This window comes from Vanacampus margaritifer, chromosome 7 (assembly GCF_051991255.1).
Source record: "Vanacampus margaritifer isolate UIUO_Vmar chromosome 7, RoL_Vmar_1.0, whole genome shotgun sequence".
Lineage (NCBI taxonomy): Eukaryota > Metazoa > Chordata > Actinopteri > Syngnathiformes > Syngnathidae > Vanacampus > Vanacampus margaritifer.
The window spans coordinates 12,658,801-12,673,171 of record NC_135438.1 but is presented as its reverse complement, the minus strand read 5'-3'; the positions used below and the strand labels follow the sequence as shown (position 1 = coordinate 12,673,171).

General features: G+C 38.8%; 1 protein-coding gene and 1 long non-coding RNA gene across 8 annotated transcripts in view; one reads left to right on the top strand and one right to left on the bottom strand.

The window, feature by feature from the left end:
* Positions 1 to 467: 467 nt before the first annotated feature.
* apbb2b (amyloid beta (A4) precursor protein-binding, family B, member 2b) overlaps positions 468 to 14,371 on the bottom strand; it is a 52,107-nt gene continuing 38,203 nt past the window's right edge. For 5 of the 7 annotated variants that reach the window (XM_077570716.1, XM_077570718.1, XM_077570717.1 and 2 more), the window contains 6 exons: positions 9,949 to 10,063; positions 9,068 to 9,155; positions 8,883 to 8,963; positions 8,115 to 8,230; positions 7,738 to 7,917; positions 468 to 5,710 (listed from right to left, as the gene is read on the bottom strand). In XM_077570716.1, the coding sequence (XP_077426842.1) occupies positions 5,540 to 5,710; positions 7,738 to 7,917; positions 8,115 to 8,230; positions 8,883 to 8,963; positions 9,068 to 9,155; positions 9,949 to 10,063 (751 nt within the window). In that variant the 3' untranslated portion in view covers positions 468 to 5,539. Of the gene's footprint in view, positions 5,711 to 7,737; positions 7,918 to 8,114; positions 8,231 to 8,882; positions 8,964 to 9,067; positions 9,156 to 9,948; positions 10,064 to 11,109; positions 12,253 to 12,277; positions 12,382 to 14,371 lie in introns of those variants that run through there. The other 2 variants (XM_077570721.1, XM_077570722.1) reach the window with 2 other exon arrangements.
* LOC144055074 (uncharacterized) lies at positions 10,945 to 14,068 on the top strand. The gene is made up of 3 exons (XR_013294759.1): positions 10,945 to 11,151; positions 12,306 to 12,365; positions 12,432 to 14,068. It is a non-coding gene; the product is annotated as an uncharacterized LOC144055074 (long non-coding RNA).

The following is a 14,371-nucleotide window of genomic DNA, read 5'->3' as shown; positions in this document are numbered from 1 at the left end:
GATTTATATAAGGAGCACTTTCGTGGGCTACATTGTAGTTAGCCTCTTCCATCAATTGGCGAACTAGCTTAGTGCTAGCGCAAAATGCCATAGACGGGCCCGCAAATAGCATTGATGTCATGCTTTTGTAACTCTTTAAGCAATGGATGAAAACGCAACCATGCAACCACATGTAGAAAGACAATGCAACACCCCCAAAGAGCGTCTATTCTTTATCCTCTGCAAAAATGACCATTATTACTGCATCTTACTGGGTTAACTCTCGTGCACATTGGCATTATACTGCCCCCTCGTGGCCATAAGTTACAAGTGTGGTCAGAGAAAGACTTTTTCACCACATAATTTCACCCTCCCCCAAAAACAAATCAATAAATAAAACCGAAGTTTAATTTTCTGATAAGAGAAGGATTTAATATTGTCTTAAATTAAAATGTGCACAAGTTGCAGATGTGACGCAGACAGATGAGTCCGTTTTAAGATGCTGTTTATTCTCACAATTGGTTACATTGATAACGTGTACAAATCAGTGAGCAGCAAACAGGAGCCTACACATCCATCGGCAGGAAATGGAGCGTGTGTTGTTATTGTTGTTTATGAGACACTGGGAGTCCTCTGCAGCCTTTTCCTCCTCCTCAGCGGAGGATTCTCAGCTCTTGGTGTATAGTTGCACTTTTTTTTGTGGTTTTGTTTTCTGCACAGCGGAGCCTTTTTGGAGCGTTGCTAGCACTGGAACAATGACTCAAACTGAGACTTCACCAGCCTCCATGAATAAAATCAGTATATAGCTTTATAAAATAGAATAAATAAAATAAAAATATTTCTGTTCAGTACATACAGTCTTCCTCTCCGTGGTCCTCGGGCATGCAAGGCATTGTAAAGACTCTTTGCCATGAAAAGAATGCATAGATAATCGCTTATCAGGCGTCAACTTAATTGACAACTGTGGGGGGGGAAAAAAAGTCATTATTTGCTTTCCTCGTTTTCTTATCTACAAGTTCTATGTTACACTTTGGCCATTTGGTGAGTTCTTTAAAAAAAAGGCATTTCAATAAAATAGAAAAGTAAAGACATTCAAAATGAAAGGAATAGCTTATGACAACAATAAATGGCAAATGTTACCTTACATGGAGACTATGTACATACATTTGTCAACCCGTTCACATTTCAATCAGACAAAAAAGTGGCGAGAAGGGCTCGTTACTGTTGCCAGGCCATTTTCCTGTCAATGGTAAGAATGTGCTCATTTCTCATTTAGTGTGTAACTTTATGATATTTTGTGGGTATAAATACAGAATTGAATATAAAAAAAAATTGGAGATTCTTGTGACAAATAAGTAACGTTATGAGTGTGTGGCACAGGTGAAAACAAAAAGACACCAAGGAAGGATGTATGCGTAAAAAAAAAAAGTCAAGCACGCAGATGACTGGAGGAAATGCATCAATAGCAGTCATTGATAACTTTCAATTAGCTTGAGGCAATATTCACACGTACGCGGGTATTTTTTGTTTTTTTAAACATTAAAATGTCTTTGGCAGATCTACATTTAAAAACACAACAATTCGCTTGCATTGGGCCGGAACCTCCGATGTAGGCGTTGGGTCGATTTTGATGGTATGATAACTGTCGCCAAAATACCACGGAATCAATTAAAATTACAGTTCTAAAATGGCATTAAAAAACAACATTTGGGTACGTTTTGTTCCCTATTGGACATAATATAATTTTTAAACAAAATATAGGAAATTGAGTACAGAAAAAAGGTGTATCAAGTTTAAATAAATAACATTATTCTGTTTTAATTTTTCTTAGTAAATCACAGTGTCCCATCACTGCTAAGCTACTTGAGTGGGCTACTCATGTTGTCCTTGGAGCTAACTAGTACCTGCTGACATTTTTTTTCCCCCTAAGCAAAAAGGCATCTGTGTTTACAGTATCTTGCCTTGCTTCTTCGTTGATAAGGAATAAATATTTAATTGGAAACTAATTAAAGTCAAAGAGGTGGCTCATTTACTCAACTCCGCAAGCGGCCAATCATAGACATCCCCTCAAAAAAAGAAGGGCTCATTACCGGTGACAGCCAGTATTAGTGGTTATTAAAACCTTGACTTTGTAGCCCACCTGTTGTATTTGTTTCTTACCAATGTCAATGTGACCCGTTGTAATGTTTAATCATCAAAAATGATCAATGCAATGTTTTTAATATTATTAAAAAATAAATAAAAAATGAAGGCCAGCAGACAAAGCAAAAATTAAGTTATTTTTTTCTAGATTTTCAATTTGACCCGCAACATAACAGGAGGGTTTTAGGACTACGGTAAACCGTCAAACCTTGTAACTATTTGATAAATGTAAAAAAAAAAAAATAATCCACACATCTATACTATTGGCCAGTCCACATACGTAGGTGGTTACTTTGACAAAAGTGTCGAAAAAGGTTTGCGCACTTTGACGATTTTAACGCCATTTGGGGGGGGGGGGGGGGCTTCCTGAAAAGTGACGATTTTGGAAATACAAGAATTCGGCCCGATGCAAGCAAATTGCAGGTTGTCAAGTGCATGCAAATGACCAGGTGGTACTAAAATCCATAACGATGAGGCCATTTTAGCCAGGCACATTGTCAATAACAAATGTGAACTCTCATTAGGGCTGCAATGACAACTTAATAAATGTCATTTGTCAAAATGTATAGAAAAATACATTTAAAAAAAACAAATACCCATATTCATGCAGACATGACATTAGTCAACACACCCAATGAAAAATGCAACATTTTCTTTCGTTTTTCCTTCTTACAATGTGAATAGAAATGATGGCAACAAGTACATAAGCACATTTGCGGGGTCCTGACGCCGAGCAGCGCATCCTCCAGCATGTGGATCACATCTGCGCAGTGTGAAAGCAGCAGCGGTCTCTCTCGTCTGCCTGGGGCAGCTAAACGTCACCCCTACTCAGTCTCGTGCGCCCCCTCCGCCATTATGGCTATCATCTGGCAGCATCCCAGTGGTGACAAAATGGCGGGTACGTGATGGGGATGCTTCGGGTGAACAGTCACCGCTCGTTTTTTTTTGTTTTGTTTGTTTTGACCATCCGGGCCAAGCATCTGTCTTTTTGTAACTCCTTCAAAAAAAATAAAGCAGCATTGATGTACTGATATTGCCTCTAGTGTATTATTTGTTCAGGAAAGGAAGTTTCATGCGGGTTCATGTGAGCGACACACGTTTTTACGTTCATTTACTCACGTCCTCGTTCTTGAAGTTTTTGTCATACTTCCTTTCGCAGCACATTTGAGTCTTCAGCGTGTTCATTACGAGTGAGAGAGCAAGGGGAGAGACCGTAGACATATATATATATATAGACACCACACTTGAGCAGGTTGGCCCATTCCTACGTCTCTGCTTCTTTACGCCATATTGGATGTGGCTGATATGGAACTCTTTCCATAAGAAGTAACTTTTAATCGTGTATCTAAAAACTTTGTACTTATTGTTTAGGATATACAGTTCTTTATATTTGTGTGTGCTTTTGTGAGTGCTTACAGCGGTGGTGTCAAACATACAGCCCGTGGGCAAGAACCGCCACGTCAGAGGGTCCAATCTGGCCCGTGGACAGAACTCACTAGGATTATCTGTTGTTGTTAATTAATTCCACTGGAGCGCGAACAGATGTCTACTAAATGACATTCTGAAATGTGGCTGGTACTCAGGATTTGGTGCAAAAAAATTGCACCATTTTTTATTTTATTTCATATCACTATCTAATAAGATAAGAAAAAGTAATCTTTTAATAATGTGTTGTAATTATTTGCAACTAAAAAACAGGGAATATTTGTTTTTTGTTATTTATACCCACTTGAGATCAACTGAAAATGTCTCTTGAAATAAAATGAGTTTGACATCCCTGGTTTATAGTAGGGATGTAACGGTATTGGCAATATCATGATATCGCGATATTAAAACTGCCACAATATATATCGTCGTCGTCAAGTCACGATATTAAAAGCAGCGCATCTGTTAAAAAAAAAAAAGTCGGGTTGCTATCCATTTGTGCAGTTCTAGCACCCTCTGGTGGCTAGTTTTTTTGTGCAGTTTAATTTTCATAAGGCATGTTTTGGCCCTTCTATGTGTAAAATCCTCGCTAATGGTCAGATGAAGGGGAACTTAATGCTGTAATGTACAAAAGCACAATATTGTGTGTGTGTTTTTTTTAGTATGAGCTCCTTTTTCTCTTTTTTTTTTACAATATTGTGACCTTTTTTTGTATCACTAACCTCCCCACAATAGCGTGATACTCATCGTATTGCGATGTTTGGATATTGTTACATCCCTAGTTTATAACTACCAGTATATGCAACACATTCACTGTGATGATATTGAAATATTCATATTAACTCATTCAAACCCAAAAACGTATTAACAAGTTTTTAAATACTTTGTCCTTCACTCCCCAAAACGTATTTACAATTTTTTTTATGTTTGTTTGCTTTTTTGATGCAAGAACATACAGGAGGCTTTGATGCAGCTTCTGACATTAAGCGGTGGCTTAAAGCAATGGTAGTTATTTTAAAAAAAATGTCCAGCAGGTGGCAGCAGAGTATAAGAGATCAACCAGGGCCATGTTGCCACAAGCTCTTTTTTGCCAGTGTTTTCACCAGGAATGTGAATATTGATGCAACTTAGCTATATTCTAATGCTAATAGCTGCAAAACAGAAACAGATACATATATATATATATATTTTCCTGATGAAAGAAGAAACTATATCTTTCTTTTGGTTGGGCCTTGTAAAATCAGTCAAAATCCAGTTAAACAGCGGTGAGCGAAGGGGGTTCCTTCAGTGAAAATGGCTGGGAGTGAATGATTTAAATATAAATATAAAAATAACCTAATCCTGATATGTAGATGTGTGATGTGGATTTTCTGAATAAAGAGCACTAACATTTACATGTACCTCATTTTGACTAACAAGTGGTTGATGTCAATTTAACTACAGACAGGATAAACATAAACGTCTTCCCTTCTAACGACTTTCTCAGCCCTTTTACAGTATCTTTATGGAAGCCTACATACTACATGAGTATGAAAAAGTTATTCAAGCAACTTTCGTCTGCGCTTTTCGACGTACAATGGAGTGCTCAAGGTGGTGTCTATATAGAGCTGACGTCTACGGGGGAGGCGCCATTAAACGCTGACAAGGTGTGCGTAAACAGGCATGCTGCAGCACGTGCAATAACGACGACTAACCGACGGCGTGCGGTCTTTGTTGCGCCGCCCTGAGGGGGATGCGAGACGCTTCTATGTACACAGTTCGCAATTAGCCGTCTCGCGTCGAAAACACGCACACTGATGCTCATGAGCTTGAGTCTTGTGGTTTGCTTTTGGCAGGCGGGGCGGAAAAAAAAAAAACGTGACCAAACTCTGGAGGGTCTGTTACCATGGTTACAGGAGTCTATGGTACTTTCTGCAGCGGTGCGGGGGGGTTACCATGGCGACTGGGTTGCGGGGTACGGCCGGGACGTCGGTAGCGCTTGGCGCTTTCCCGGTCACTGCGGTAACTCTGTGACGGGTCGCTTCTGTTTGAGGGTGTCGATGAGGGAGAGGACGCCTCGCTTGACGCTGGTCGAGACCCGGCGGGACACGGAGTCGCCCGGCGGTGACGAGCCGCAGGCCTTCTGGGAGAGCGGCCGCGCCACCAAGCACTTCTGGTACCGCAGCTGAGAGGGTGAGGAGGGGGAGGGGTCAGCAAATGGAATGTACATGACAGCAAAGTGCAGCCCTATGCGTGTTAAAGGTTAAGCTGATCAATAATACTGACTGAGGACTCGTGTCATTGTCAATTAGTTTTGCATTATCACCTTAAAATCACAGAAAACCGTAGGGACAATATTTTCAAAAACACTTTTTGAAATGTCAAGAGGGGGAAAAAAGTTTTAGTCCATTTTCAGATTTTTTCCTGACCTCCTTTCGTCTTTCTCTCAGGGCTGCTTTTTATTCTTGTATCCTTACTTTTACTGGCTACCTTCATTTATTGCTACTATCTCTCCTTCCTTTTAAACATTTTTTTTAACCTTTTTTACCATCTCTCCTTCAGTTTTTACTTTTTTTTCTGCCATCTTTAATTTCCTGACCTTTCTTCCTACCTTCCTCCAGACCCACTTTTCATTCATGCAACCTTAAATTCTACTTTCCTTCACTTTTAAGCCTATTTTCTGCTTTCCTTCCTTATTCCCTCTTTCTTTTCAGACCTGTTTTTTCTGCCTTCCTTCCCCTCCGATCTGCTTTTCTTTCCCCCCTTGACTCGCTTCTGGTTATCATTTTTATTTTTTTATCAGTCTGTCTTTTGCCTGCCTGCATTTCTTTCCTTCCTCTGACTCACCTTTTATTCGTTCATTCTTACATTCCCTTTCCTTCCCTTAAACCTTCTTTTCTGCCTTCCTTCCTTTACTCAGAACCATTTATTTCGAAGTCTTTCCAATTCAGGCAGCTTTATTTATCCCACAAGGGGTAATTCCTTTGTAGCTTCCCAGTTTCAAAGATAAATGAATGAATGAACAGTTAGTATATATCAAGAAAAACATTGAAGCACGGGACAGATAGATATGTCTTTGCTGAAGGAGCCTACTACAATTTGTACGAGATAAACATGACTTCCTTGTTGAGTCAAGCCTTGTCCTCACGCGTTGAGCCGAGAAAAATTATACAAAACGTGCATTAAGTCTTCATTCCTTTGCTTAAAACTAACTTCTCTGTCATATGCCATATGTCAGTTGATATGTCTTGTGATATACCTCAAATGCAATTAACTAATTTTCTCCCAAAAATGTATAAATACATTCAATTTTAAATATTACCAGTGTCCCAAAAACGTATTTAAACGTTTTTATGTTTTTTTAATGCTAGAGCATACAGAAGGCTTTGATGCAACCTCTGAACTGAAGAAAATGGTTGAATTAATGGTAGTTATTACAAAAACGGCCAGAAGGTGGCAGCAGAGTATAAGAGAGCAACCAGGGCCATGTTGTTTTAAACAGGTTTGTGAATAATGATGAAACTTAGCTATATTCTAATGCTAATTGCTGCAAAACGGAAACTGATGAAAGAAGAGACTCTAATCTTTCTTTTGTTCGGTTCCATGTTTTTATAGCAATAGAACACAATATTCTAAGGGCCTTGCAAAATAAGTCAAAATCCAGTAAACCAGCTGGTAGCGAAGGGGGTTGCATCAGTGAAAATGGCTGGGAATGAATGAGTTCATCTATTAGGAGATTCTTAAATTCCTCCCTGATTGTTAAATCTTCACCTCAAGACATTTTTTTTTACTTTGTAACACAATACATGAAAGAAGGAAGATTCTAAAAGTCTCTGTTAACAATCTGCCATTGGTTTCTGTTTAAAATATGCTATTCTTTTGGATTTAAAAACTTAAATGTACCAATCAACAAAGCTAATGTCTGCCACTTATTTCAAGGTTGGCTGCTTGTAACCGTGCCTTGCATGTAAAGTAATTTCTATCTTCTGACTTGAGTGCACACATAATAGCCTGAATGCAGTTCTTCCATTCACTTTTAATAAATTGAATGTAGTAAAGCCCTACAAGGCAGATAGCTTTATATCTTCCTAATTTTAGCATAAGCCACTTTCACACTCCCTTTACGGCAAATTGGCGCATGAGAGGCATCGCGCCCTTTCAGACAGAACTCACAGCAGTGAGACTTCTTCTGTCTGACCTCCAACAACTCACCATGCAAGCAGCCTGAACAGCCTCAGACACGTTGCCGGCGTTGGGCTCGCACCAGAACACGTGACAGTCGTAGCGATGGCCGCCAGCGTCCATGACGAAGGCGAACGTACGCACGTCGTGTCCCACGCCCATGAACGACAGGAAACGTACGCGGCACTCCACCAGCACTTCCTCTTCCTCCTGTGTCAAGATTCATGTAAAACGAAGTGCGGCCTCTTAATAAATCGGACCACTGGAGCAGATGAGCTTTGGGTGTTACAGCTTAAATCCATAAGCTGTTATTTTTTTAATGAATACAATTGTTTCTTGTGCGCAGTGCGGTTTATTCTGCAATGCTGCAATTTTTCCAAAATTTCAAAGTCAGACGAGTGACTGACCTTGTCTTTGCTGATGGTGACAGTGGCATCGGCCACATTGAGGGCCACTGGAGTCCAGTCCTCTTTGCTGGAAGAACTGACTAAACTGCCTATTGCGCCATTCAGTATGTCCATGCCTGCAATGAGAAGGGTTAAAAGTCACATTTTAAGTACAGTACAAACACATGTTTTAGTTTAAAAATTATTTTTTATACTACTATAAGTCTGAATTTAGAATTGTGGGTCTGCAGTTTAAGTACCACGCTCGGCCGCAATCTGTTCGACAGCACTGAGGTGTATTGGAAGTGATGCAGCGTAATTAGCTCATTCGCTTGCAGCCAATTTCACTGAAGCAACCCCCTTCGCTCCCGGCTGTTTTATTAGATTTAGACTGATTTTGAAAACATGGAACCTACCAAAAGAAAGATCAGAGTCTCTTCTTTCATCGGGAAAAAAAATTATTTGTATTATGATGTTTCCGTTTTGCAGTAATTAGCATTAGAATATAGCTCAATTTTATTATTATTCACAAATCAAATGTGAGTAAAAGAGCTTTTTTCCCCCCACATTTTCCTGGTTGAAGTTTCATCATTATTCACAAACCTGTTCAAAAAGTTTTTTTTCTCCCCACTCCCTTTCAGGCAAAAATCTTATATTTTTATTTCATTTTCCCCTCATTTTTTTCTGTTGTCATTATGAAATTACAGTATGAATTGCTGCTCCTGTTTTCAACTGTAAATTGTTGCCTGAAATAAATGAAAACGCTCAGCTCTCGTAAGAAACACCTACCTATAGGTCTGGCAACGGGCATCATTCCGAGGTAGAGCACATGAAACTTTTGAACCAACTCGGTCTTTGGTGTTGGGAATTCTGCCAAAATAACAATTAAATAGTATTTAAACGGTTTGTTTGTTTTGAATGGTAATTACAGTAAATGGTTGGGTGTTGAGTGACAATGTTGACAATGAACCAACCTTGTAAAGGGAGATCTAGTCCTGCCTGAATCCTGTCCTGGAGAGAACCTCCTGCCATTGCTTTGGCATTCTTTCGCTCCGTCATAATCTGGATGTGAGTGAGGGATGAGGGAATGGCGGGAGGGAAGAAAGGGTGAGGAGGGTGAGGCAGAGACTTTTTTAGCCTCTTTATTATATATCTAATCTTCCATGTAAAACATTTAAATGGTGAATTAAAAGCCTATTATATTAATATGGAAGACATATGAAAGCGCAAATGACTTTTGAATTTGATCTGGATAGAAAAATTGCACCCACAAAAGCTCTAATCCACCCCAATGTTTATCGTTAGATATCAGTGAAAACATATTTAACATTTATTGGTTTGTGGCTTCCTCGCACATTGCCCAAAATTTGTATGTTTGGTTAACTAAAGACCCCAAACTGTCCATAAGTGTGAAAACGAATGGTTACTTGTATGATCTGCGACCAGTCCAGGGTATACCAGGCCTCTCATAAAAAATCTGATGGGGTTAGATTTTAGCTCACACATGACCCTAATGAGGACAAGCGCTATAGAAAATGGTTTGCTTGTTTTATTCCATTAAAAAATACATAATCATATTCCTAATTGAGTTGGATCGTTTTGAGGAAATGTAATGTTTGTTCCATTCGTAAGGATTCTGATAACTAGCATAATATAGAACATGGCAAATTACTACATTACAACAGGAAACCATTGATCGATTTAAGGATTTAAAATATAATGAAAATGGCTTATTTTCCCATTCCAGTATAATGTGTTATTTTCAACAACAAAAAAATTACCAAATAAAAATGCACATTATCTCCAAATCTAGCCAGGTTATAATGATTGTATTGCTTCAATGCCATTGTCTTACCCGGGAGCAGATCTCATGGAGGCTGGTGGCAATGGCTTTGGCCGGCGTGTCACAGCGGAACACATGACATTTTAGGATCCTTGTATTTTTATCCCGTGCCACGTATGCAAAATCCCTGTCAAAAGAAGAAGAATACCACATTTATTTTGTGGAAGCAGTCAAACAAGAAACATAACTGGTCGTTACACATGCAGGAGGGAAAAAATGCAAGTTAATATGGATTCCCTTCCTCAGTTTTAACAGTTTCGACCTTCGAAAAGATTTTGAATTTGTCAAGATTATTTATGTCAACTGATCTGCACAGTTTGAACCTTAACACGCTTCCTTACATATAGGGGGGGCTGACAGTACCTAAATAATGATTCAATATACTGCATATAAAATATCTATTTTTTTTGCCAAACTACATGTTTTAAAAATATAATAAAACAAAAAAATAAAACAATACTGAATGAAAACGTACTGAACACAACTCATCTCTACTTAAAAATATTGTGCAAAGACACTGTAACATTATGCACAATTTGAACATTTACAGTAATTCCGTGATTCTGATGACTGACAGGCTGACCTTTATTTGTCTGATAATTACACAAACACACACACAGACACACTCATACACGAGGCAGGTCGACAGACCCTAAAGATCGATAGCGCAGCGTGACGTGAGAGCGAGATGAATAGAGAGACAGCAGGCGGCAGCACTGAAAAGAAGGAATACCTGAATCATAAAGTAACAGGAAGAATGGAGCAAAGAATTGGACCACCAGAAACACAAGTAAAGCATGAAAAGCACCAACATGCCAACACACTTATACAAGAAAGGTACTTTGCAATAACCTCCTTTGTGCTTTTTCAATTTATTTTTCCCAATGCATTTGATGAAACAGGAAACGCAGGTCTGCCCGTTAACAAGCATAAAGAGTTTGGCTCTCCTGGGATGATCTTCTCATTCCTCTCTCTGTCTGTGTGCACACTATAAAAACATGCTTGTAGACAGAAAAGGACAGAGGGGGGGGTCAACCCTCATTTCCTAGATGTCTACAATGTGTTCATTTTATACACAGTCACTTTGAAGAGGGCAGCAAGAAGGAGACGCAGAGGAAATGAAACAATAAGAAATGTCAAAGATGATATCGAGACGAAAAGGAATGCGATTACCTCTCTCTGAATCCACGGAAGCCAAAGAGGGAAAGCGAAAGGGTTAGTAGATGACAAATGTTTTTAAATACGGTAAAATGTTGTATTGATTGTCAAGCCTTTTCATGGCAAATATTTAAAAACTACATTCATATCCAGTAATGAAACAGGCCAACAAGTTGCCTTCAGACAATGACAGCCCAAAACATAGTGTAGGATCAAACATTGTCTGACCAAAAAAAAAAAAACACAAATATCTTAAAATAGTGGCTGTCAACAGTTTGAATCAGAAGATGCAACCTTGTTTAGTATTGCAACTTCTGACTCTGATCACATTTAGTGGAAACTATTTAAAATTTGAAACTTTTTACTTGTATTTTATATATTTTTGAAGGAGACTTTGTATACAGGTTCCCAATGTCTTAATAAAAGCGCTCAAGTCATTCTTCCATCAGAAACGGAATTTAGCGTAGATGCTACGATAATTATTAACCTTCAAACAACTGCTACTTTAACGCTCACAGAGCCTAAAATAACACTATCAGGCATATATTCCCTCTTCTCTGTGGAAACGAGTATTAATAGATCACCATATGGTGTAGATAAATGCGCTATATAAGTGCATTCCATTTCTAATGATGGGAAAATGAAGCTTCATTGAGCACTTTTTTTTTTTACTCCTATAGATGGTGGCTTAAAGATAAAGGCTAGTGCAATGTAAAATGATTACATTTCTATTGCATTTATAAGTCAAGAACGCCATGCTTCATGAAGCTTCATGAAGCTTCATGAAGCTTCATTTGTCCATCGAAACTCATCATAAAAGACATTAAAAGAAGTTGTGAACAAGATAAAAGTTACAATGTGTGCACATGTGTGTTGAGGTCATTTCCAATACAATCTCATCAACTCATACCAATGCTCTCGAAAACATTGACGTGGGAGTCAGTCATTTCTATTGTGATAATGAGTTTAGCGGCCCATGGGAGGAGTGGCAGCTGATACGACAAATATTTAAACAATCAAACAATATTTTCAAAACAATTCAATTCAATTTTCTATGTATCTTTACACTGATTCCCATACAAGCTCCTGTTGAAGAAGAACAAAAAGACCTGCATGCCAAAAAACGATTTCAGTATCTGGTCTGATCATTTACAAAAACAATGTGGATAAAAAAAATACTCACAGTGGTTTTGTTCCTCTGTTTTGGGAAGGAATCTTTGAGATGCTCTGCATATGAGTGAACACTCCCCAACCTGCATGCTGCAGACCCAGTGAGTAGTAAGCAGACCTCCCCCCCCCTCTCTACCAGCCTCATCCCCCTCTTTCCCCTTTTTCAGCCAACCCCCTCCAGTATCATTCTCTTCCGAGCCGCCTCCTCCTCCTCCCTCATGCAGCTGACCGAGATGTTATCACCTCTCCAAATAAGAATGCTACAAATAAAGGTTAAGCACTTGAGGAGCACAAGGTCGATTTGTCTCACATTGGGGATATCTCCTCTAAACATAGTGTGTACGTGTGTGTGTGTGTGTTCTAACCCTGCACTCTGCAGTATTGCGTCTGAATGTCGTGGCAATGTTGCCATGACAACATCAAAACTCATTAGGGCTTTTTTTTGTAAAGCACAACTTAATTAGTTTTAAATAGGGGGAAATAGGCTGATTGGCAAAGTTTGCAAATTCAATCTTTTAAGCTATTAAGCAATAGTTTTTCCTTTGTGAGAGAGCCAAAACTCTCGAACAATGAAGGAGAAGGAGATCATTCAAATTATGCTATTATATAGGGATGTGAATAATTGATTCATTGATTCTGTCAGTTGTGTGGAGCTATTTGGTGATGAGTTAAAGGGCACATATTGCATTATGAAAAACTGACTTTTTAATTGCTTGTACACAAATAGTTGTGTTTGTGTGAACAATGCAATTAAACAACCAAGTCGATCATTTATTAGCTGTTTATTTCCCCAAAACTGTCTGCAAGCAGACATTCTCCATTTGAACTAATTTACATTCAAATTTGCATTAAACTGCACCCACACTGAGTTTCTCCAACCATTACTTGACAGCCAGGCTAGGTCTTCCTACTACTACTACAGTACTACAGAAGCACAATGTGTGTCAAAAGCCAAAATGTACAGTATGTAGAGCTGCTGTGTTTAGGGTTCCATCAATTCATCAAAATGTGCAATAAGCAAATTCATACACGAGCTGCAGATTGCCGCAATTTAGGGCCGAGTCACTCAAAACACAGACTGACTAAAATGGGTTAGCTAGTTAACAGCCAGCCAACACTACACTCTCACCCACGACACTCACTAAGCCAGGATATGTATTTTGATCATACATACTCAAAGTCACAGACTAGAAGCTTTTATGCAGACCCACGGTCAATCGCTGTCCAACAAAGCTTAAGTATGTACATTTGTACATTGGCACGTGTTTTTTTTTTTTTCCTCATACATGTTGCAAGCACAGATTGTGTACGACGCTACGTTCAGTACTACGGTAGCTCTTTTTGTGACCATGTAACCATAATGAGCCAATCAAACCATTTGTTTACCATTACGTATTTGAGGGGCATGGTTTGTTCGAAAGTTTGGGAAAGTTGAAAGGTTTAAAATATGAATGGATGGACCAGTACTTTTCTATTGTACAGTATTTACAAAATCACAAATAAAAGTTAAAGTATTGTAAAAGGTAATGTTCCATTTTGATATCATGTGATGGTTCAATTATATAAATCCAAATATTTTGAGGTTTGGACCTTTGCCCTAAGAAATCCCTTGCAACTGGATCCCTCAGAATTATAATTGAAGATCCCTGCTTTTTTTTTTTACGAAGCCGCACCTATCTTTACTTTGTCACATGTTTTATTATTCAATTTAATGGCATAAATGTACAGTACTCTTCACTTGGGTGAAACACTGCATTGCTATTCAGTCTCCTTCTGTGGGACACAGCACCCTCTACTGGTTATCTTCCGTCACTAACGCATTGTCAGGCGAGTCGATTATCCATGATTGGCTCCCATGCTTGTTATTGTTTGTTTGGATTGTCCTTTCTTACAATAAGGAGGATGGACTGTGATCATGCTGGTCAGCAATTAATAAAGAGAGGTGAAAGTGAAGGGCAGCTGGTCTGAGGTGTGCGTTTTTTTTAGTGAATAAGTAACTAAATTGTTTTCCCTTCGTTATTAATCATTTAATGATCTCTGTCGGCCTGTCACCATCCAGCTTGTTTCATACATCAAGTAGTAGGCTAACACAGAAGTAAGAAATTTT